At 41.6% G+C, this 26,169-nt stretch overlaps 1 protein-coding gene across 6 annotated transcripts; it reads right to left on the reverse strand.

Moving 5' to 3' along the window:
• Positions 1-1,401: 1,401 nt before the first annotated feature.
• On the reverse strand, positions 1,402-14,152 carry rhobtb1 (Rho related BTB domain containing 1). Of its 6 annotated transcripts, none has more exons than XM_023830984.2 (10): positions 13,849-14,152; positions 11,915-12,119; positions 11,712-11,815; positions 8,717-8,902; positions 7,381-8,339; positions 6,917-7,035; positions 4,705-4,855; positions 3,694-3,782; positions 3,455-3,560; positions 1,402-3,238 (listed from the first exon to the last, which is right to left on the reverse strand). In XM_023830984.2, exons 2-10 carry the CDS (start codon positions 12,092-12,094, stop codon positions 3,069-3,071), a joined length of 2,064 nt encoding a protein of 687 aa, XP_023686752.1. In that variant the 5' UTR covers positions 12,095-12,119; positions 13,849-14,152; the 3' UTR covers positions 1,402-3,068. The 6 variants fall into 6 exon arrangements, with proteins under 6 accessions (XP_023686752.1, XP_023686753.1, XP_072559737.1 ...); XM_023830985.2 differs by lacking the exon at positions 13,849-14,152 and adding an exon at positions 13,634-13,812; XM_072703636.1 differs by lacking the exon at positions 13,849-14,152 and adding an exon at positions 13,514-13,537.
• Positions 14,153-26,169: the final 12,017 nt, after the last annotated feature.

The following is a 26,169-nucleotide window of genomic DNA, read 5'->3' on the forward strand; positions in this document are numbered from 1 at the left end:
TACCTACTATTTTTGGAGTATTTATTTTCAGATCATGAATCTTTAAACATTTTGAGAGCTTAGATTATCGACTTCCTATTAAGGCTCACAATGCCGAATAACAAAACGTACGCATCGTTATCCACCGTTCATGCCTGGCATTGCTGATGAATAGTGATACTGAGCAACAATATGTTAGGAATCTTTAATGCTGTGCCTTAATTTACAGAAGAGCCCACCATGGTAGGCTTTAAAATAGAGATCCGTTCCTTATACACGCTGAAGGAATGTATCTAATAGCTGCACCTCTAAGCTTGTCAGTTAATTTTTTTTCCTTGACCATACTTACAAGAGTACCCTTTTATTATTTCCGCAGAAAGTCACGAAAGTTGATTTGAGGGTGGCAAATTTTGTAAAAATGACGTTCCACAGACCTCAGTACATATGCATTTCACAAAACAGGTTGTCTGCTGATACCCGTGGAAGGTTCCCCGTTTATGACCGGGGTTCTCGCCGGTTCCCTATATGCCCCTAGATCCGTCCTGTGCGTTAATGTTCCTGCCCACGTACATGATTGCACATGAGAGGATTTGTAAATGTCATTATTCTGGTGTATTTTCTGTTTTAAAAGAGCTTCCACCATGTAGGCTATATCTTTATTTTTTCCAGTTTTAATATCTCAAGTCATGTCCTACAATGGGTTTGCGCTCCATCCTGGGTCGTTTCCAGCCTTGCGCCCATAGCCTCTGGGACAGGCTCCGGACCCCCCGCAACCCTGAATAGGACAAGCGGTTTCAGAAAATGGATGGATGGATGGCTATCTAAAGCCATAAATAGCAGCATGTACTAGCTCAGTAGGGTAAATGTGACTTTTTTTGTCTCCCTCAGCTGACATCTCAGCAGGACAGCATACAGCCTACGTATAATTTGTTAGACAGACAGCACGTAGGCCTGTCTCAGTGACGGATAACGACTGGTGTGAGATGTCATATTATAGAATGGGAAAGAGGGACTGCAGAGATCCTTAGGCTTTCGCCCGCCAAAAGTCACGTGGTTTTGTATAGAAACTGACATTCGCACTCTCCGTGTTTAAATTAACTTGTGGCACAGGCACGAGATGTTAAATATTGTTTAATTAAAGCCAGTTACAGCCTGAAATAATCAGATCTGTTTTAGGTACTTCAATACACTAAACAAGAATACATTTTTATATATGTGCTAAGTGTTTGTGCCACAAAAATTGTACAACGTGTGTAAAATGATAAAAGGTATAACAGAAATGTCTAATGCTAGATTAAAACCCATGATTGGACTAATCATCACACACCTTTATGTATCACACTATACATCAGGCACTGTAAATTAAATTGTGCGTTAATTGTATTACGGGAGGGCTTTTAAGCACACGGCAATAAAAGCGCATTGCACTTAAGTAAAATCAATTTATTCAATAGTGTTCCCTTTAAAAAATAAATAATTAAACAAACAGCTTTAAAGATAATGATCAGCACGATCAAAGGCCTTGGACAGCAAGAACCAAATGAGCCAGCCACTTGGTACCTAGCAGCTGATGAGAGGTTTTGCGCATTCACCAACGATGACAATCACATGGTATCTAGTAAAGATTGACAATCTACTTCATTGACCGCTTTGGTTGACTAAGCTTAAAAAACCTACCCAACAAATACTCGTTCCCCCCCCCCTCCCCCCAACGTTTCAAGGTTCACTATTCCAGTTTAACGGCAGCAGCAAAAAGTGGTCTTAAAACAGTTTCTCAAAAATATTCACAAACACGTAAAACTCCTCTACCTAAACACAACAAAGAGATATGCTCTTCAAAGGCGGAAGACCTGCAGCTGGATTCATACAGCATGACTGGAATTCCACTCCATAATATCTGCACATTGTACACTGCTAACAGGGTACTGAAGGCTTTTCTATCGCCTTATTTTACATATCTTTTGATAGACATTAACAGACTGTGATTAACTGTTGAAATAGGTAACAGCTAGCAGAATGGTCATAATAAGTGAGAAGCAGCTAAGTTGTAATTTAGAGTTAAGGTCCATATCAAGTAAACCCTGAACTAATTTACAGTACTAAGCCCTTCTAATTACAAGAGACAATTCTTTAAATACATATATCAATGCTATGCCGCACCAGTACATTGAGAGGTTTTACAAAAATAATTCCACAGCTGCAGTTAAAAGTGTGAAATTTGCAGCTCCGGCTGAAACCTGTCAGGGTGTAGATGGTGCCTCACTGACAGGTTCCTCTTTTTGAATAGGCAAAAAAAAAAAAAAAGGTTATTGCATTCGCAGTTCTGCCTAAATCCAGTCGAGGCTGCTGCCAAGCCTGACAATCAAGCTGCTGTGCGCTCACAGGACTGCGTGTCGGTGACAGACACGGCGAGCACAACGCTCGACACGCGAGGGGCTGAATGACGGCCCGGCGTTAGCAGCGATCTTACCGTTCTAGAGCTAGCGATTGTTTATTGCGTCAGGAGCTGGCTAAACATGATTATTACTATAACTACTGTCACCTTGATGAGTTATTAAGTACTTGATTGCCTCACCAGATGAATCAACATTTACAATGGAAACAGATGCCACTCGTAGTGACACCTGGTGTGATCTATTTACCGTACTTTCCATCTTAACGGATGCTGTAAATGACTTTAAACATAGACTAATTTGACATAGGTGCCTTTTCAGCACGTCAAACCCAGCCATCAATGGAAAAAAATAGCCACAAATACAATCCACAAATACAATCTCCATCCACTGTACGCAGGAAGCTGTGTCAATATGGAGAGCGTTGGGGACGGTGTGGGGGTGCTCTGGGATGGGTGTGGTGTCAACTGTATGCTTTGATGACTTGCGTTGTCTGGGTGGGTGGCTTGTGCTTCAAACCTGAAGAAGGTTATTGTTTGCCCAGTGTTTTGTATGGAAACAGACCATCAGTGCACCAACAGGCACAATCTCTGAAGGTCAAGATGAGGAATTACTAGACATAAAATGCTGACAGTGTCCCAGAACACAGCACCCAATCACAGAGCCTGATCAAAGCGGCCAATCCCAGCGGGGCTCTCATGCCACCATGGTGGAGGTGCTCCAGAAGCACCACCGGCGTCTGGAATGGTGCTTGTTGAGGATTAGTTCCTCCTTCTCTCTTTCCTTCTTCACACGCTGGTAGTGGTCCTCCTCTTTCAGGTACCACACTGGGGGCCACCTGTGCTTCTCAAAGTACTCCTGGTTCTCTGCTCGAATGGAAAAAGAAGAAAAAAGAAACTTACCCCAATCGCCAAACAAATGTCAGAGTACAGTGCTTTTTCGTTTCCAGTACTTCTCGTAATGCTTGGTCAGTGAATAAACAAAATGAGAATTTCCTGCACTTGTTAGTCGGATGGCGTCATGGTTTAATGAAATAATCACTCAGTAAATCACTCAGTACTTAAAAGGATAAGGATTCTTACCGGGTAATTTGGACTTGACTTCTTTGCGGTAATTGGCACAAACGCTGTTGTAGTGAGTACATATGTGATGCAGGCACCAAGCAGCTAGCTGATTAGCATTATGGAACTGTAGAGACGAAAAACATCAAAGGAGGTCCTACACTTTTAATCTGATTCCTTGAGGGTTTTATTTTCCATCCCTGGTTGTATTAACTATAAGCAACCTGCAAGCGTTGTTTACACTGTGGTACTACACTTACCTGAGCAATTTCAAGGTAGGTGAGGACTTCTCCGTCTATGTCCTGGCCCTCTTTCGAAGCCTTTGTCAGCTCACAGACAGCATACTGCTCTGTGGGACAAAGCGCGGTTCGATTATGACTTGACAAATATTGCAGGCTAGTCACTGCATATCTGTGAAGTGGATATGAGTGACCCGAATGATTATGAGGTTGCGACCTCAAAATGCAGGCAAGAAAACCAAAAACCCGACTCAAGCTAATCTAAAATACATGTGGAAAAAATATCTATGAAAAACACAGTAACACCAAAAAAGTTACTGGATATCTCGCTGGATGGTTAGATGAACACAGATTAAGTTCCCAAACCTCTCCTCAGGGGCACCTCAGCCATTCCATGTATTTGTTAAAATTTCTCCACCAGCTCGATCAATTAATTTACTTACTTAGTTAACTCAGTAAGGTGCTGATTAGCCAAAGAAGCTGGGGGTAATGACTGAGTCACAGAAATACGTGGGTGGATGAGATGGTTGCTACAAATACTGGGGTGATTTTGGGAGAGGTTTTGAAATGGCTAAACGGACAGCAGATGTCATAGATCTACACCCACATGAAGATAATTTAAATATAATTTTCATTGACTGCCTAAGACTTTTGCACAATTCTGTATACACACACTCTGTGGTCTATTTGTACATCCTTATCCCCATTGTATCCTATTCATTACTTATTTATTGTTCACAAACTCTTATACTGCATTGTCCTATACTGTCCTATTGTCCGCACGTGTCCCCGGCCCTAGCCTCAGAATTCCACCTCGTTCCATCTGAATACATGTGACGATGAAGCCTGAAACGTGAGACTTGCGATTACCATCCACTCTGAACTTAACAGTGTGAACCGGTAGTTTTAATGCAGTCAGGCCTATCTGGGCAGGTGATATTTCGGATCAGTACTGTTTTATTTTTTTCCTCCCGGATGTTATGCTGGCCGCCGTCCCGAGGCTGAGGCAGACTCCAGACGAAGAGCACTGACCTGTCAGAGCTACCAGGCGAGGAAGGCACAGTCTGTTGGCTAGTGCCATTAGCTCTATTGGGTCGAGGTCTGCCAGCGGAGACAGCTGATTGGTGTACAGGTACTCCAACACTGCCTGCATGCACACCCTGCTGGTGTTGGGAAAGGAGACCTGACACACAATATGGGGCACAGAGGGGGGGCCGGGATAGGGTGTGGGGGGGGGGGGGGGAATGGTGTTGAGTCAGAATGGAGCCCGAATATCTTGCAACATGTCACTGGTGACGGGTATTCCTATTGCTGGAACAGGTTTAGGTAAGAATGTTCATTTATTCATGTCCATACACTGAGGTTAGTACCAGTAAGAATCCCAGTTTATATTTATACATAATTTAATCATCATATTGTCATCCCAATTTTAATTGCCCGAGATTATATTATATATACACACACACACACCCCATTTGATTATCATATTTTCATACTGATTAAATTTGAATTTGATCTAATTACATTTCACAACACGCTTTTACTCCTTCAAGTTACGATATTTATAACATGTCATCATCTCTTTCCTGTACGAGTATTTTACATAACGTGTTTACATTCTATCCACGTCTCAACTGCGTCGCCCTTGAAAGGTAAGTCATTTTAATAATCGTTTGATTGTCGAATAAAACCACGCAAATAGGAAAGATACACAAAAGAATGTTTTGTGAGTGTTTTTCTGTTTGGGTACCAACTGTGTTTCCTAGATAAATATAAATGTGAGATTACACAGTCTGTTCTGTGACGCTTTCCAACAATTCAGACCAGCGCATGAAAAATCCCAGCTATTTTAATAAAGTGTGACCTGCAGAGTTGCGGCAAAGCATCTTGCACTAAAAGGTACGAACGCCGACATGTGCAGCCAAGTATAAAATGATCATACCAGCTGGTAAGGGATGAACCAAACGTCTTGGGTTGTTTGACTGTTCTACCATCTAACCTGAATCACAGTGTATTAGCAGACAGTGTAAATGGCACATATGCGATAAAAATGTCCATCTGGCATCATTTACGCAAATGAATGATCTTTGCATATTCCATCTATATTTCTCCTCCTACATAAATCATAGAACAGCTTCTAGCACAACGTGTGCAGTTAATTTAAAACCCTGCTTAGAATTCTCACCTCCTGAAGAATTTCTAACAGACGGGTTAGACTAAGACTCAATCTTAACTCCTCACCCTTTGCAGACATTCGTAATCACGTCGTACCGATAAATTCCTACGTAAATAGATTACATAACAGTCCTCAAGGGCGAAGGCTGCGGGCCGGACAGCCAAGCTGGGTTGACGCAGAGCCAAGTGTTAGTCAGTATTGACATTCCTGCGACGCGCTACATTTGAAAACAAAAGTAGGACACCTCCAAGCTAAAATAAAAGTGTCCTCGTTCGTATCGTATCTGGGCACGAGATGTTAGCCAGGAGCGACGCAGGTCCTTAAAGATGCACCGGGGCGCTATATGCAGGTTCCGTCTATCTGTTTCAGTGAAACATGACATCAAGGACATTTTAAGGTTTCCCGGCAACGGGCACCCCCCCCCCCTCGCTCGAATATTCCGTCACAGTTGTTTGCTTTATTGTTTTCTACAGCTCGCTTTGTATGCGACAGGAGGCAAACTGTAAGCATATCCCGCAGTTCTCCGTACCAGGGTGCAGAGTGTCCCCAGAATAGAATCTGTGGCTGCTGTCATCACCAAGTAACCAGCATCACCACTGACCTGTCAAGGCATCTCACAACCGGGTACCTATGACTCAAAACTTCTCTAGTCATTCACTCATTTTAACTTTAACAGCTTTAAAGATGCATCTATTATAATGCCACAAAATGATACAAAAAAAAAAAAACGCAGGCCTTACACATGACAGCCATGGAATATTATGGGATTGTCCCAAGGAAAATATTCACACAGTATAGGTGTATTCATATTTCACTCAATCGATTTAGCATTATTTTTACCAGCACAACAGCATACGTCCAAGAACGCTGTATTTTGATCGATTGAAATGACTCGAAGATGTGATGTATTTTGGCTGGTTTCGTGTGCGTGTGAAACGTGACCTAGCACCACCTGCATGGAAGTCGGCTAAGGTTCACGATCAACCCTTACCAACGTAATGCGAGCCTCAGTAAGTGTGTCATTTTGAGGGGGTAGGAAGTCATTGATGTTGAAGGTTGCGGATGTACCTGGTTATTGGAGCTCTCCAAGAACGAGCCTCCAAACAAGGCGGCCATCCAGTCGCAGCTGGAAATCAGCAATGGCTTGTGGGCATTGATGGTTCCATCATCCAGCCTGAATGTGACATCTGCCAGAGCCGTACGAAAAACACAACAAACGACGATGAAGCAGCAATCCCGGGGGATTGAAGCCCGTCGGGCTGGAAAATATCGGCACGTCACCCGCTTCCCTTTTCACGTAATGAAAAGGTCAGTCTGTGCTCGATCTGCTGAAAGATTTTCGGGCAAATTTAACAAGAACTCAAAAGCTTGTCGAGAAATCCATTTATTGACATTACCGTGACAGCGAGTGGTGCCTTAGTGGATAGAAATTCTGAACAAACATTTCAAACATCATTTCACTTCTATCACGGCTGTTAAATGTCGGGAGTAAGAAATTCACACATAAATTGTGGGGGGAAAAAATTTCTTACCTGTAAAAGTATCCTTAGCCAGGCATTCTTTGATTCTGTTTGCTTTTCTGACATGGAATGCTTTAGTGATTTCTTGATTCATAAAACCCTCTTTGTTCATGATGTTCTCCACCATCATTCTGAGGTCAAACACCTCAAGGAGTTCTGCTATTTGTGCAATTTTCATCAAGTCCTTCTCCTTCTCATCCAGCTCTCCCGTGTAGAGGAAGCGGAGGACCGCACAGAATGGACCAAGCTGGATGGAATAGTCCATCTTCACCACTGTCATGGGTGCCAGGGTGTTGGTCACTGGATTGATGACGGACTCTTTGTGGATGCTATAGAAAGCCTTGCTCCAAGAAGCCAGGGACAGTTTTGTCCTCCTGTGCTTCCCGCTGAAACTCATCATCTTCAAGGTGCCATCGCTCTTGGATGTCCTGAGGGAGCAGGGGGAGAGGGTGTTCAGGTCAGCCGCGTCTTCCTCCGTGTCCAAGCTGAGAGTCCTCATCAGGTGATCTCGCCCAGGCCGCTTGGTCACAACCAGGCATGGCGACTCTTCAGATAAATCCATCTGAAAGAGGTCGTAGAACTTTGAAGATGAGGTAGACAGGTAGATCCTGTGAGCGAAGACATGGATGTGGTCCTGCAGGATGAACATCACATCAGCACAGAGCGGCCTGTCCAGAAGGTGCCGGGAGCCATTGGTGTTGTCGGAGGGACACTCGGGAATCTTTATCAGCGGTGGAGGAGCCTTCGGGGGCAGGAATGGTGCCTGAAGAAGGGGCTTCTGGACTTTGCGCAGGTGCGATTTCCAGAACTGCAGGTGCCTTCTAGAGATGAGAGCAGCTCGAATGGCATTGTCAAAGATGTCCTTAATGCCAAACTGGTCAAAGACACTGGTCTCATAGTAGGGAATGCCCAGCTCCTTGGCCACCTCCCTGCCACTCTCTGGTGGCAGGATGTCACATGGTTTTATAGGCCTGTTCAGGAATTAAGGTGAAATCAGTCCATTTCATATAATCACTCAATTTACATAATGTCCTATATGCAACATCAGCGGTGTATATATATATATTTATTTAAAGCATTAGCTTTGAAACATCCTATATTCATAAGCTAAAAACAATAAAAAATTATCTAAATGTTCTGAATCAGTGGTACAACTATATTGACCAGCTAACCAAACCAAAGCTATAGACCAAGTTCTATATTTATATGTAATGAAGCCTGTTTGATTTGATTGGAACAGAATGAACAGCATTTTGCTGGGTTATTTTAAACCATGAACTTGACCTTTGATGGTGAAAGAAGAAATATGAGAAAAAGAGGAAGTCAAACTGTATCTGGATATCTCTACCTGGCCAGTGGCCGTCGAGCTCGATTGACGGCATCCAGGTCCGCGTACCGCAGGTCCAGCTGGCACCCAACTAGGATGACGGGCGTCCGCGGACAAAAGTGCTTGATTTCCAGATACCACATGGTCTTCACGTGATGGAGGGAGCTGGGGTTGGCGATGGAGAAGCACAACACCACCACATCTGACCTACGGGAGGACATAGGGAGAAAACGTCGAAGCAGCAGTCTGACGTGCCGCCGCCAGGCCCGGGAAGGGCGAGGTGCAAACACGGACAAGGACAACGACGACGGCATGCTAAAATAACCAGCACGGGTGTCAAACATCACAGACGCCAAGCGGTATCTGCCCGGAAGCACTACGGTCCTAAAGAACCCCACATTCATGCACAATTCCCACATTATCAATGTCAGCCTGAAGGACTGCCACATTGACCTCTAAAGACTTAGCGAAAAGATTGCCTCGTCCACACCCGCCTCTGAGATGGCTTGACAGCTTTAGTGGAGAGCCCCCCACCCCCCCAGGCAATGCTTTTTCAGACTGCCACGTTGAGGATCGTTACCAAGGTAACAAAAACAAAAAACAAAACCATGCAAACAGAGGGACACAGTGCTGGCACACTTCTAGGTTAGTACACTGTCTACCCTGAGGAGACGAGGTTCATATCACGTGAGGAAAGAAAAAAAAAAACAAAAAAACAAACAAAGCATATATGGTCACTGGTCTGTCTTTTCAACAAAAGGAATCGTGCACCACTATCTGACTCTGCAAGCAGCGGGTGCAGCGTCCACGCCACACAATACTTCATTTCATTTGCAACCAGACTCAAAGTGCATAGAGCATGAGTATTGAGGAGGTATGTGACTACAGAACTTACAGTTTCTCTCATTGCCAAGTCCTGAATATAGCTCATAGGCAGCCTATAAACAAAAACAAGTACAGTACAACACTGCAATTCGGCTTCTTTTTGATTCAGCAACACAAATCACATTTTAAAAGGTCAAGAACAGGCCACAGATTCCCGAAAGATGGCTTTACGGGAGTGATTTCACTGCGGCTGAGCACATGCACCACTCGTGTTTGGCACACCATCAAATATCATGACATATAGGAATGAACGTGAGCAGCCGTTGTGATGTAAGAGAAACTGATTGGTCGGCTAAGACAGCTTACAGATTATCTGTTTCAACTTAAAAATCGGGGTGAACCGGTGTCACTGATGCGGGAGTCAATCTGCCTCACTGAGGAAGAGCCACTGACTGAGACTGAAGGGAAACATTCAAACAAAGGGAAACAGTTTACTGATAAAACCTTTCATCCAAGGATAAAACAGGGACATGGATATATATATATACTGCCTGGAAGGCTGGCAGTGATGCACCTTGAATTGATCGATTCTGCCCCTGCAGCTTTACAGTGGATACGGTAAACATAGTCTGGATGAGTCTTTACTGCTGAACCTCCGGTAAAGTTTAGTTCTTTAGGCTTTCGTCTGCCCACGCTGAAACGAATGTGGTGTCTGTCATGGATTTGTCTGCTATTCTGCCTCCTGTCAATTCACTAAACTCAGGTTTTCTATGCATTAACTAAAACAAAGATGGATCCAGGGGGCAGGTACAGTTTCTGCATCTGCTTAGGAACACTGTCTGTAAGGTAGCATGCAAATTGGCTGGTTTTTGGACCAGTGGGCGAGGCGCCCTAGTGAACGGCATCAACCCTGTGCTTAAAAGAGATATTCCTGGAGGGCACTTCACTCCCCTCCGATTCACCCGCACACATCTTGCTCTCTGCGGTCAGGTCACTCTTTCTAGTGATATTAATAACGGGCTTTTCTGGCAAGCTTCCAGATGGGCTCTAGACCTGGGTCAGCAGGCGCCTGAGACTCTGTGGCAGGTCTGAATCGATGGACGGACACGTGACTCACACGTTTCAGTGTTTTAATGTGTAGGAGGGCGAAAGAAATCTCAGGTACGAAGCTCCTAATTCTGCCCAGAATCCCTGTGCAAAGATGCTCGCGAGAGAAGCTCCTTCTAGCAGAATTGAGGTCCAGCCACTAAATCTGGGTTACATCATGCTCAGTGCTAACCGGCCAGTCATATCAGGGAAAGGGAGACTTCATCTGCAAATCAAACGGAGGCATCGTCGCACCAAAGAGCCACGCCCATCTGGCAGCCTGTCTCCCAGCAGACTCGCTGTCTCCACTCATTTTAGGATGTGACACTGTCCCCAGATGCTTCTCATACATCAGCTGGCAGCATCGGACTGTCCAACTGTGGGCTCGCGTCTCTGGTTCTGCTTTAGTTTCCATCTGAGCGGCCGACAGCAGAGGAACTGCATTCTCTTGACAGGGGTCAGGGGATTAATTAATACTGACGCCACACCCAATGACAAGCAGGCCGCATCGTACGCCAAGATGGAGAGCAATTGCTCAAAGTATTGTACAGTACTGAGAATGCAAGTATTACTTAACTTTAAGAGAGCCACGAATTCACGGGTCAATTGCAGTCTGAGTCTGACCTCATATTCCTCATTAAATGCATGACTTAGCCAGCAAACTGTTTAGCAGTTCTATACATGGCTGCTAACAAGTGTAGTGTAACTTCTTGGATGGTTCCAGGATGGTCACACGCTGGCCAACAAAGCAACAGCTGTTTTTTGTCCTGCTGTATCTTTGAGAAAATAAAATCTACCCTCACACATAACCTTAATTTTAACAGACATCATTCACAATTGGAAATCATCAATAAAAAAATTGTGGGCAGTTAACTTATTAAATAGCCCTGATTCAATGTTATTCTTCCATGAAATAAACAGAGAAGATCTGAACATGCTTACAATTGGTCCACACCAAGAGGACACCCTCTAACTTCGTCTTTATCAGTGTCACTCATCACTCTTTTTGGTTATATGGACTAATATGTAGCGAAACATTTCTGTGGTGAAAATCATAAAACACATTTTTCTCCCCAGGGATTGTGGCACATACCCAGAAACATACCTTCCATATGCAAAGCGTCTGTCCTTGTGATGGTCCCCAAAAGTGTCCCACAATCTGAGGGACACGCTAACTTCATCCACAACATCACGGGAACGTTCCAGGACCTGGGACAAGTCATTTTTTTTAGAAAAGAAACTGATCTGATTCCAGTTAAGGAAACCACTGAAAAACAATGACGACTTTGGCATGTTGCTGGTCTGTACCTCTTGACAGACCCGGTACTGGTCGATGGCCCAGACCGTGGGGACATGGGTGGCCAGCAGCTGGTACTGGGTTAGGGTGGTGTTGCAGGCCCGGGCACAGATGAGCCGTGTTTTCCCCACAGCATTGTCTCCCACCACTACGCACTTGATGGTCTCTACGTTGGGCCTTTCGTAGTCCATAACAGGGGTCACACCTCCCGATTCCCTTCATGGCAAAACACACACAGGACGAAGAAGATAATATTTCACATGCAAGCTTGCTACCAATACTTCTCATGTTCCATACCAGCAACTGACTTAGCTAAGCATAAACCTCATTTTTATATTTTCATAATGTATCAATATAGTTCTGAAATTAAAAACACAGTTTTTTTGCACTACCTGGAAACATTTTATACTTGATCACAATTCTTCACAAGAGCATGCATGTAAAATCGAGGGTCACTGTTCCTAGATCATTAGGGGTACCATGAAAGAACATATTTATGCCTGAAGTTCCAATGGAAATGAATGACGAGAAGAGTCCGGACATGATTCAAAACTATTTTAGATACTGTTGGGATACTGACCCTTCTCCCCAGATCAGTCATTAGGTTGCTACACTGAAGTACTGACATTAGCTAAATTATTCACATTGTTGGTATATCAGAATCACCTCACAAATAAATAATGTAACCACCAATTATTACTGTTATATAATGAACAGCGTGCATATTGTATAATACAAAGTAACCAATGCTTAATAAGAAAGTAATTTCATTACCGTAACAAACAAACAACCAGTTTGACCTTATGGTTGAATCTGTTGCCTTTATAATTGCTATGCCTAAATGTAATCTACAGAAAGGTTTCAAGCTCAATGAGTCAAAATATTTTAACTGTTTAAAAAAAACAAGGACTTGGCTAACGTCATCGGAAATTTATCAGTAACTTAAAATCGATACGCAGGTTTGTGCAATCCGTGCACTGCAGGAAAGTAGACTACAGTAACGCGAAAAATACTTGCCTGAAATGCGTTTCAATTATGTCAGCATCCTGTTAATGAACAGTCGGAACCGGTATAAAAAGTGAACACTGGACACAAAGCAGAATACCGCATAATTTAATATATTATGTTTGCGCTATAAAGCGGCTACTTTCGATCAGATGGGCGCAAAGGCCCGTGTAAGAAAGGCGTGATCTCTCTGCTAACTCGTACAATGTAAACAATCGATTTATTCTGCCGCTGCACTGATGTCCCGTCTGTCTTACTAGGTGAACATACAAACGGAACAACAGTCTAAAGGTAGCAGATATAACATCCACTGAATATTAATACATTTCAATAAAATTATTGCTATAGCACATTTTCTAAAACTATAATTTATAAGGTTTGACCGCTCATAAATCCAATGCAAATGAAAATCCTTTAGAAAGTTAACGACATTTTAGCTATTTTAGACTAGTTTCACGAAATGTGGTTTTTGTCGTGGACATTTGTTATACAAGTCGACAGCTATTTTTTAGTATGCCATTCAGCAAAGTCAAACATATTCATTGCCTGAATACCGACCACTGAGAAATTCCACTCTGTTCGTTTGTTTTAACGACATTACATACCCCCAAAGTACTTCCATATACTTCAAGGTAAACAATAATAAAGATGCGAGTGAACTGGATATTTTCATAGTTTTCAAATGTTCCATTTGCTAACTTGTCAAAAAATGCCAAACTAATCACCATTGGTTTTATCATTCCACACGGTTGTACGGAGCGTTGTAAACAGACAAGGAAATGCTTCTTAGTTTAACAAATGCTTTTCAAACATCCACAGCAGCCAGACCAACCAATACTGAGCTACAAAGGAAAAAACAGGAGACAATTAAATAAGGACACCACGCGGTCCCTATTTAGCTGGCAGGCAGCTGACGTGTTGAGTATATAAAAGCACCTACCGTTGTGTGTGTTTTTAATTTCGTAAACCCAAACTGAACTCAGAGCAAGACCTCAAAGTGTGCAAATATAATTACTATAGTTAAGACAATATTGTGAAGCCGGCGCTAGCTAGCCAAACGCTGCAAGATCATGTCGTAATCGGTCTTATCTCCCAGCTTGTGCAAAGTTAATCCTTTTTCCCCAATATAACAACACAGTGCGCACAGTTCTATCGTTTTTTGCTGCCCCGAATCAGTGCTGTTTTTCCTCCCAAATGCTCTTTGAGGAATTCATCCGCGAGCTCACAGTACCGACACGGTCGCAGCTTCCATTGTGACGTCAGCAGCCCCGTTCTATTTATAGCAGGGCATAAAATTTCATTCAGGAAAACAAGGTGGTCCAGTCCGATGGTCTCGTGTGTGCACCAGACATCGACCTCGGTCTGTGCATGCGATGCATTATATATCATACATATTCAGCTACGTTTTTGTACATGTTCTCTGTAAACACCAAAACAGAACGGTCCAAGAAAATATCTCCGCCCTTCCCCTCTACCTGGACAGAGATGTGCGTAATGGATAAAATCGCTTTAGTAGGGCTCAGCAGGACGTCTATTCGAGTTCTTGAGAAAATACATGTATTGCAGCAATAATGACTGCAGAAGCAATAAAAATAACAACAACAACAATAATATTAACAAAAATAACAACAACAATAATGATAATAATAATACATGTTTTATACAGACACGATTACTGTTTCTTTACAGCACTTAAATGTGAGCTAATTCAAATGAAAGCTTTCTAAAGATTAACGTGTCGTTTTTATTTGTAAATATGTAAGTCTCGAATAAAATATTCTCATTTAAATCCGCATAGAACAATATATCAGTCATACCACATATAACCGGTGCACTAAAAAATAAAACATACTGCAAACAACAATAATGTGACATATCAAATATAAAATTTATTCACCACAAAATGCAATCCTTTTGTTTTTATATCCTTCAATTTTTCTAACTACCTGAAAATCATCCATTGAGACTAATTGCTCTATAGTTTTACTGCAGATGCTCTCTGCATGCATTTCATTAAAATTGTTTTCTTGACCTCAAAATATCAAGCAAACACTCTCCCCTCTGAAGACTAATGAACGTCTCCTGTGACTAAAAGGCAGGCCGACTCATTAGAGTCTCCACAAGATTAAAATGCTCTTCCTTGTCTGGTTATCTTCATTGACTTCAGGATCAAGTTTGCAGAAATGGACCCCGGGGTCTGGATGGCTGCTCACATTTCAAATTGGCCTAATTACATAGGCTAACTTGCCAAGCTTCTTTTAATAAAGCTTTTTCTTAACTACAATACAACTGCATATTTCTGATTGAAAATGAAGGCTATACAGTATATGACATGTGATTCAGCATACAGCTGCATTTCAGAATATTTGTATTGATTACAAAAGCATGATGTATGCACACTTGTTAATAGTGATTGTGTTTATCTGATGAATAAACCAGTTGGAGATTAACGACCCATCAGCCAGTTATATCACACTATTCATCAGTTTATTTGTGAACTATATATACATACAGTTCTCTACATACAGTACATGTACTATTAGTATATATGATTATTTATAGTGTAGAAAACCTTTATTCACCTTCATTCACTTAATTTCCACAGAGCCCTAAGGTATTCACATTCACAGTGGTTTTTTTTTTTTTAATTCACTGAGGTCAAATCAGCACCACAGTGAGACTGAATGTAGAGGTGCTTTGGGTCACTGGATTCGTCTGACGCCTTTTTGCGATCCTACATGAACTTTCACGAGTCCCCTTTAAGAGTCAGCGGCGACATGCTAATTTGCAATTCCCCAGTGCGGCACATAACCGAAATAGCTTCATTCATGCAGACCGTGCACTGGCCGCCAGGCAGAGAGGTGGATGCAGTGGCACACGCGACTTCATCCACACCCATATTCATATCAGAGCGGCTGCTGGGATACTGAACATGGCGGAGGAGCCTTGAGGTGGGATTACAACCCGAGCGACGCCTGACTCTTCAGCTGTGAGCTCATTCATAATTCCCACAGAACGTGCCCAGTGAGTGGGGAGGCAAACACAGCGCCTCTGCTGTCTGTTTCCTGGAGCGACAGCGAGTCTCCTTGATCTCAGCCCCGTGTCCTTTTGCAGTGAAATTATTCTGGGCGTGTGCGGGCTGACAGGCAGCTTACGATGCTCTCCCCTGGTTGGACCGCTGCCATGCCGCCTGCGAGACAGAGGAGACGTCTTTGCTACGGGCGTCCTCCGTGGCCCGCATGCTGTGCGCTCTTGCAAGCCAGCACAAAAGCCCACCTCCAGTGCTCCGTCGGCCTTCAAAAGCCACAGTCAGGATCAGAGGTGACGTGTGTTTATATGGAAATGCACCATCAACCACTGCACAGAACGCAGAAAGCCTCACGCCGCACAAACAGCACCATCTATCCAGCCTCAAGTTCATATTTGTTTACCTTTATTTAGCTCCTTTTTTCTACATTCTACTCTGTTTTTATCATTAAAAAAATTTGTTACTGGGGCTGTGTGTTGCTCCATAGGTTTGAGACCTGTATTTGGAAGGTTGTGGGTTTACATCCTGTAACCTGAGCAATCCCGGTTACTCACATTACGGTCGGGTTCGTGCACAAGGCCTTTAACCCCAAAGTGCTCCAGGGAGGCCGGCTGGACCTGTTCTACGATCCCAAACTTTCTGCACTCGTACGTTTCCTCTGACAAAAGCATCTGCTAAACAAACATAATGATAATACTGCAAACGGTGCCTTACTCAGTATAGCTGCTCGCTGTCGTTTCATCGGATTTTTTTAAATGCACATGTAACTTTGTAGAACTCTTTTGGCTTTTGAACGCGGCACTTTATAAATAATGATGGTGATAATCATTATTAAACAGGTTACCTGACGTTACCTGAGGTCTGTATGTAGGTCTGTGCACCAAGCCACCCTTAAGAGTGTCACTACAAGAAACAACTGTTGTATAATCATTTGCGAGGTGTGTGTCACTTCTTGTAATTTTATCCATCAACGTGTGCTCATGGGGAAGCATGTTGGTGCATTTAGTTAGCACTGATGCCTCAAACCTCGGGAATTTGAATTTCATCCAATGAGTTAGCAAATAATGAAGATAATTGAATGGAAAAGGAATGAATAGTAAGAAGGTAAACTGAACGATTTGACCACTGCAATGTATGGAATGCTGCCGAAAGGTATCACCAGAAGCTGCAGGCAACAATTGTCCTATATTGCTAGTAATTAGCATTGTAATATTATAAGTTCAGGACCACATGGGGGTGCAGTGGTGAGCACTGTCGCCTCACACCTCTGAGACCAGTGTTTGAGTCTCCATCATGGCTCTGTGTGTGGAGTTTGCATGTTCTCCCCATGTCATAGCGGGGTTTCCTCTGGGAACTCTGGTCCCCCCCCCCCCCTGCCCTGCTGAGGCTAATTGAAATCACCAAATTGCCCATAGATGTGCGTAAGTTAATTACCTTCCAGTTGAATTAAAAACAACCATGTAACATTTGAAGAACACAATTAAAACATTCATTATTTTGCTTCTTCGGGCTTAGATAGTAGATCACTTCACAAGCTTTTGATACTTGCAAGCTTCAGCATAATAAATCATCCAAGTCTCACCCGAGTAAGCAAAGCTACATTCTCACCAGTATTGATTTCCAACTAATGCACTTTACAGGATGTGTCAGGCTTACTTATGCGAAACACTGGTACTGTTCCTCAAGATGTACATGGCTTATAGCTTAATGACCTGAATGCTTCTTTTCATTCATTATAAAAATGTAAACGTTCATTTCAACTCAGTTAATAAGGAACATACCCAGAACCTTAGCCAATGTTATGCAAAGGTCTTCTCAGTGTTGGCAGAGAATGTACCAACTGTAACATTATTCCTGTTTAACAAAGGCTCTGTCAATGTTAACATAATAACATTATTACCTGAACATCCATCCATTTTTTGCAATATGCTATATAACCCACAATGACATGGGGAGAACATGGAGCCTTGGCAGAGACTCAAACCCTGGTTTCAGAGATGTGAGGCAACAGTGCAAACCACTGTACCGCTATGTCACCCCTACTGAAGCATCATTTTAACGTAATTAACTTTGAAAAATATTGTTTTATAATAAAAATACTATTTCATAGAAGTGCTACATGTGGATACTGCAAACATCCTGTGCAGCTTTGAACCCCTGACCTTAGGGGGGTAACGTCACAGTGCTGTCTGCTGCTCTAGCCAGCTCTTTATTACCATGTTATTATGCTTAGTTACAGTAGTAGTAGAAAACTGGATGCTTTAAATGTGTCCATGATTGTAACGTTACCATGGGAAGATACATCTTCTTTTTAAATTGACATGCGACAGAGACACCTAAAGAGAATATTCTTTGATTTATCAAATCAATACAATTCACCAAATCAGCTGTGCTTGTCATTATTGTCATTGTTCTTCTCTAAGGAGATATGAGATCTTTTTGCTGCATGTTCTTTATCAGACAAAGTTCACTACTTTAACCAGGAACAAACTGGAACTGCTGAATAACAACTCTGGATTGCTATGCCAAAAGGTGAAAATAGCAAAAAGATCAAGATCATTTCCCCTCAGCTAAGCAAACCATTTCAGGGTTTGCAACTCAATTTGTGCAACATCCAAAACTGATAAATTAAGACATATTGACCTTCAGTTTCTTGGCAAGACTCTCATTCCACATACACTTGCCGTATTCAGGCTGTAAGAATGCATACGGAATGTTGCAGCTTTGAAAAAGGAGCTGCCTGTCCCAGAATGCACCTGGATGAGTTACAGTCCTCTTGTTGTGGCCTATCTCTGCTCATGTGGCAGGAGGGATCAGACACTGAACCCTTACTCCTCGGACAACAAGATAATAACCAGATGGCAGACTGAACCCAGGTTAATCAGCTCCTGCAAATTCGTCGTGGTTAACTATGTTACATAAGGCTGATGTAAGGGTTAGCACCTAAACCTGAGTGTCATGTATCCATCCAGAGTGTCAGTATCCTGTCCATGTTGACTGATGGACCTTCAATACCCAGGACTAATGGACATGCACATATGTACTTAAACAGACCTATTTCTACACAGTCAGCAGAGGTCAATGTTAACTATCATTAACCTTTTGTATATTTTACATTTCATGGGAGATGATCTAAAAAGATGTAAAGAAGCACGAATTATATGCTTAATCAACCATAATAATTCTTCTAAAACTGGCTGTCCGAAATGTGGCCTTGCAGGAATCACTAACTCAAAGGGGGGATTTAAAACATTTCATTCCCTCAAGGAACACAGCTGCTTCTTAAGATGATACCACAGTAAACAGAACTGGTTTCCAGCTGGGAGACTAACCAAATGAATCACACGTAAACATTAAAGTGCTGGATGGCGCACAGAGAAAGAGAGCCTGCTACACCAAAAAGATTCCTCACAAAGCTTAGCCATTGCTACGAGGCAGCAGATTAACTGTTTTTAATCTTGCAAACCACCAATTCCCCTAAAACCGCTTTTATATTTTGTTTTTATTGCAACAAGGTAGGCTGTGAAATCTAAAGAGCGGAAGACTTAGTCACAGACGCACAATGGTGATAATCCACAACGTACATTAGCCATAAATAAGGATACCACAGTCAGCACACTAAGATCACACTAAGTGCAGCAGGTGAACAGAACCATTAGTTATTTGGTCATACATATATATTTTCCAAGATTTTAAAACACCGATAACCAATAAAGCAGAGAGGGACTAATAAATCTTTTTCACGTAGGACAGATCTTTCTTGGTAATTTCTGGAACATTCACTAGACATCCACCTAGCCACATGCTTAAATATTTATCTTTTTTTGTCTTTTGGCGGGAACTTCCTAACATGTTAAATTACGTGCAATACTAGATGTAATGCAGCTAGGTTACTTATTAGACTTTTTAGTTCTCAACAGGGGCGTAGGAAAGGGGGGGGATGTGTACCCCCCCAATATTTAATTTGTTTTTTTTCGCCGCCCCCACCCCCACCCAATATACAGACCTATGCATTTAAATTGTGTCTCCCGCCCCTCAATATCAATCTTTAAACGCCTTCCAGTTGTAATAAGGTGACACTTACAATTAGCCCCGTACAAAATTTGTCTTTTATTTTACTTTTTAGCCTCAGATGAGAAATACTTATAGAGTACAGTTTACAGGGCAAATTAGTTACGTTTCAGACGTATCATCCATCACGTCTATTTAAAACGTTGTATAAGAATAGCATTCGATGCCCTTATAAATATGTAACAGTTTACCGATCGGAAGATTTTGAGGCGCCATCTAGTGTCTGATATACGGTTTTACATACAATCGTTAAATTCCTGTACCGGAAAATCACAGATGAATCTTTAAATGTCTTAACTTTAACGAGCAGGAACTGTAAATAATCGTCCATCCATATAACAAACCTAGTAAATTCTGACGGAATTAACTCCTTCTGGTGTCTGTAACCAATGATCACATCCCTGATTTTACCTTGTGCTATTACGTTAGCTATCGCAAGGGTAACAAGAACAATAGGTGGAAGCATTGTTTCATCTGAGAGAATAACGTATACATGGATGCTTTACATAATCGGAATATAGAATATATTAAACAACTGTGTTGTGTTCTCCGGTACCTTTTATCCACACATACTGTGCTCTACTGTTAACGTATTTTTAAGCATGCGATACGTGATCATTTTATTTAAAAATAAAATAAATGTAAATAATTCAGGCCCTTTTTACAAAAAAATATATTTGCCGGTAAGAAAGGACGACATTGTACAATATGCGTCAGTATTTGTAGCCTATGTTGGCGTAACATAATTGTTATCATAATTTATTCATGATTTGGAAATTGTAAAACTCTGGAGTCCAGTGTAAATGGTGGTAAATGTGAATATACGCTTAATTGCTTAATTTCCCAGAGGAAAGACATCAGTACGTGATCGCGACTCCATCGCCGTTTTGCACTAGCGCCCTCCGCAGAGCCGACCTTACATGACAGCAGGTTCAGGAACAGTTCGACGTTAAACCCTTTGTCCGCCAGATCTCTGTCCAGCGCCTCTTGGAGTGCGGTCACTGGTCAGATTAGAAACACTGTCACCGTTTCAGTAAAACTAAAACAAAATCCATTGATTTAATCGACTTTCAGCTTGACATAATTAAAACATTTTATTGTATTCACGCGCTATCCCTGTTTTAAACAATGGTACATTTTCTTTTCGCCGCACACAAATTATATTACCGCATTGAATATGCAGACCAATTTATTTGTTTGCTTGGAAGACCCGCCCTTAATTCTTTAATTTCCCTAAGGCATTTCCAGGGGAAAGCCAAGCTATTCAATCATTTTTTCTCTCCCCTGCAAGCCCGTGTGTCTGTGCACAAGCACGTACACTCTCTGGCCAGCCACCAGTCAAGCCGAACACCATCCACTATCAGTCAGGAGCAACTATTTTAGCAGCTGACAAATTAGTACTGTAACAACAGCAGTCACCATTACTCACATTAATGCTGTCTACATTACTAACATCTCTAAAATAATTTGCCTGCTAAAGCATTTTTGGATCAAGGGGATGATAATCTGTGGCACAGAGGTATTTGAAAGCTGTCTAATATTTCCCTCCTTACACCTCACAGATGGTGATATGATTAGCCTGTTCCTCCATTAATATACTATATACTTATTTAAATAGCACTCCAGCAACTGCTATTAATAATGCTACACAAAAACACATATACAAGTAGTTATATATCCATTCATATTCTAACCGATCATACTCGTCAAGGTTGCAGGGGGGGCTAGATCCACTGGACTGAAAGCTGGAGATGAAATGCAAGACTGTAGCAGGCCAAACACACACACACACACACACACACACGCACAAGTTGGTCTTCCTATCTAAATGGGGACCGTCCATTCATTTCTACGGGAAAAACCCTAACCCCAATGACGACACCCTTAACCTCTACCCATCCCTAACCTTATAACCATAAGTAACCAACCCAAATACAAGACTTTTGGCATTTTTACTTTTTTGATTGCATTCACAGATTTTTATAAAACTGAGGTTATCCAAATGGGGACCTCAAAAGATGTCCCCAAAAGTAGGAAAATTTCAGGTTTTACTACACTTTGGGGACAATTTGGTCCTCAAATGTGATCTATGCCACCCCCCAGCCACACCACACACACACGCACACACACACACATACACACAATTCAGAAACAAACTAGCATTACTGCATGTGTTACGACTGAAGGAGGAAACGAAAACAACATAGGGAGAAATGTAAATTCTACACCCCTAAGTGCAGATGGGATTTAAACCCATACACCTGGCGGTGAGGCACCAGTGCTACCTACTGAACTGCTGTGACTACACAAAGTTATGTGAGGGATAACCCCCGTCACAGTGCGGGGTTGTACAAAAATAATCAACGCCATAATCCAGGGGTGCCCAACTCCAGTCCTGGGGGGCCGGAGCCCTGTGTAGCTTAGTTCTTTCCCTGTTCCACCATAAATGATTCAGCTCAAGTGCTATGTGGTAATTAGCACAAGGAGTTGAATCAGGTGTGTTAAATGAGGGGAGACCCAAAAATGTGCAGGGCTCCGGCCCCCCAGGACTGGAGTTGGGCACCCCTGCCATAATCAATAATCCTCTGCTCCGCCTCGGGCGCATTACACGAAGTTGGACCTGGATTGGTTTCGTATAATCGCACCTTGGAGTGATTTATCCCGCTTATACTATGGCTAACGAACAGATAACAATAATAAAACAAACTACCCACGGTTATTTTTTTCAGAAGAAAATTATTTATATAGCATTTAATAATGTTTCTATGTACTCTTAAAAATATAGTCCCTATAAGGATAGAACGTCTGGTCAGGCTACTCACTGAGAGCGGCAAGTCCGCCACAGAACCCGTCAACATACAGGCGCTTCAGTTTTGAAAACCACAGAAAGTTATGCTGGTAAGAATGGCTGCTTATTTTTGACTAAAAAGTCACACAGGTTTTTATATTCAGGTTTAATGAAACATTAAAACGCATTGATATACAACTATATAGTAAGCTGCCGGAACTACCTGTGCGGATAATAACCAACATCCACGTGACATCTCTGGACCAATAAGATAATATTTACCACATCTGTGGTATAAACAAATATAGCATAATTATAGAAAAATGAACATGTCTGTAATTAATGTTGAAATCGCCATATATTAGGCCTGTATTTTTTGATTCCTGATACATTTACTGTAAGGATTTCAAATACACGGTGCCTACATTTTAAATTGGAGGCTGATATTTACCACAAACATTTAACCATCTCTATTTTCAATACAGTCTGATTATTGACAGTTGATAGAGTGTTACAGGTAATTACAACCAATGAAATAAATTCAAGAAAATACACGCTGCAGCTGAGTGTAGAAAGTGCTTACGTTTCTGAACTGCTTTTCGTGGTGACGCACAAAAGGTTACCAGTTCCCAAATTAACAATCTGCAGGCGCCGAGTAAAGATAGATGAAGCAATTATTTTGCATTCTTTTTATGGCTACAGCATGAAGTGTTTACGAGCCACATTTGAAGGCTTTATATCAACTTCCTTTAACAAATAATTCGCCCCAAGCCTGACGTCACAGTTCGAAGCAGAAGCGAGTCTCTCTGCAATCCTGTCTCTCGTGCATTTTCACTTGTGTTTTGAATTTGAGTTTTTGGGCTTTAATTAGACTTTAACTGTTTGTACTTAAACACCGTAGGAGATCACCCAGGCAATGTTCTGATAAACATATTTTATGGGTCATGAGACTCCTGTATAAGTGATGGATTTTGCTTGATTTTGGCTGAAGGAGGAAACAGCCCTTGTTATTTTTGTCATGCTCCTAATGGATTTTCTATGGATTTTCAATGTGGATTAAATTTAAAATTAGGGTAGCTGCCAAAATATTATATATTCTTTTATTTATGACTTAATATAGTCATAGTATCAAATTTAGTGCTTCTAAATATTTGATTAGATTATTATCAATGTCGGCTCCTGGTGAACATGCAGGCAGATCCTCTAGAATGTTCTGCTTCCCCTCTGGCTGTTCCAGGTTCCCACTGGCATGTCGATTGTTCAACTATGTTAAAACCCCATAACATTTAAGACAGCTTATTCAACAAGGCCTGTGTTATTTAGTGCTTTTATGTTAGGTGACAATATACACTTTCACATATGCTTGTTTATAGTGAGGTTATGGGGAGACATTCCCATATGAGCAGAGACACAATGTGATTGGACCATCACTATTCTACAAAACACAGCGTCAGTCTATTTGTTGTGACTCATGACACCAAAACAAGGGAGCTCATGTCGTCCACATTGGAAGAGAAGGGCAAAGCAGCAATAGGGGCCTCACTATATTCAGCTGCTGTCAGCCAGGGACAAAGATGCCTGTTGACGTTCGCCAAACGCTCACTGTGCTACAATTTTAGTTCAACATGAGTCAGACAGGATTGGTTTACTGAGTGTAAATGCTGAAAATAGATGCTAAATTTGTTTGTACTAATAACAAAACGCATTAAGCACTAACTATAGAATAAATGACCTTGTAAAGCATAGCAAAGAAAAAAAAATTCTGTAATATTCACCAGAATTTTTTTGACAGCTACAACCGAACATGTCTCTGCTCATCCTCTTGCATTTTGCTTTATCTCTAACTCTTGTTTTCAAGACCCACTTGTATTTTAGGCAGAAAAATATTTAGCGCAGCGGTAAACAAGAAAGCCAAAGTGAGGAGCTTGTTTTTGAATTTTATTGTGCCCAGGAGTCATATGCATTTGCAAATGAAAGTATTTGGCTAGTGTTGTTCACAGTGCTGGATAATAGGCATGTAAATGCTAACACTGCATTTTATTAAACCTGTCACTGGTCTGCCACATGTCTCCTTATCAACACTGAAAATGTAAAAGCTTAATTTAAAAACAGCCTTGTTACTTTCAGCAGTAACTGGATTCAAAAACATATGTCATTGCTATACTCACCTAAACCATACTTGTCTATTTCTGTGGGATTTCTAATATCAATCTTACACCATTATAGTATATTGAATATCAATTAAGTAGCCTGTTAATTAGTGTATCAGCCTGAATCCTTATTTAAAATATAGAGTGAATTGTTATATGCAAAAACCGCTGTACTGTATATAAACAAGGTTCTATAAAATTGAGCGGAATAGCCACAGTGATGGTTGACACAAACATTCTTTGATGTTTAATGAGTATTTTTGCTCAGGGTTGTTTTCATTAGGATATAGTGTGGCTTTTTCTTCTTTATCATGTTTACAGCTTTGTATCAGTTAGGTAATTATTGTCTTGTCTACAGGAAATTTACTTCATTGAAGTTGTTAACTTAATCCTTCCGAATGCCCCCGAATTAAGAGTGTTAGTAGCAGGTCTATGACCGGTTTCCATGACAACACTGCATAAGTGTGGAATATGTGATACTTATGTAACACAAAAATTCTACACTTACATGACCGAAAATGTATTTGATAAATTTCAAATCAGAAATCACTTAACATAGGACATTTTATTGGTTGAGGCAGTAGGCTACTTTGAGTCAAAGTCATTGATTACTTAAGTAATTATTTGGAATCCATATATTTATAACAATTTTTTAACTAATTATGATGACCTCTGTTTGAATTTACCTTAAGATTTAGCTCTTAGGTAGCTCTTATTCATAGGGTATTTCAGTTCATAGGATCAGAATCCGGTCCATAATGGTCGTACTATGTGCGCTCAGGAAGCTCAGACCTATCAGTTTGCTGGGCACAAACACGCATAATGCCTGCTAATGTCATCTTATCAAAATGAACAATGGCCATCAAGAATGGAGCTCTGAGCTCCGGAGGAGGTGTACAAACTCCATTTCCTCCCTTAATCGGCACATGTGCTGAAAGCACGGATGAACACCTACAGTTTCCCTCCTGCTATACCCGGCAACCGAAAAATGCTGTTTTTTTCCCAGATAAATGTTTCACAGTCCAGTAGCTTTCCTGGTTGACAAGGAGATGCAAAACAAAACCCGTTATGGCTCATTCTGTTGTGAGGACACCTCATCATTTTTATGACTTTCAACTTTAAGGTTTTAACACTGAGTTGGAATGACTAAGACAAATCGCTTAGATATTAGTTGTATTATTGAGGTTTAGCGGTGAGGGTCTTGCATACCATTCATCCTTCTGA

This window comes from Paramormyrops kingsleyae, chromosome 20, assembly GCF_048594095.1.
Source record: "Paramormyrops kingsleyae isolate MSU_618 chromosome 20, PKINGS_0.4, whole genome shotgun sequence".
Lineage (NCBI taxonomy): Eukaryota > Metazoa > Chordata > Actinopteri > Osteoglossiformes > Mormyridae > Paramormyrops > Paramormyrops kingsleyae.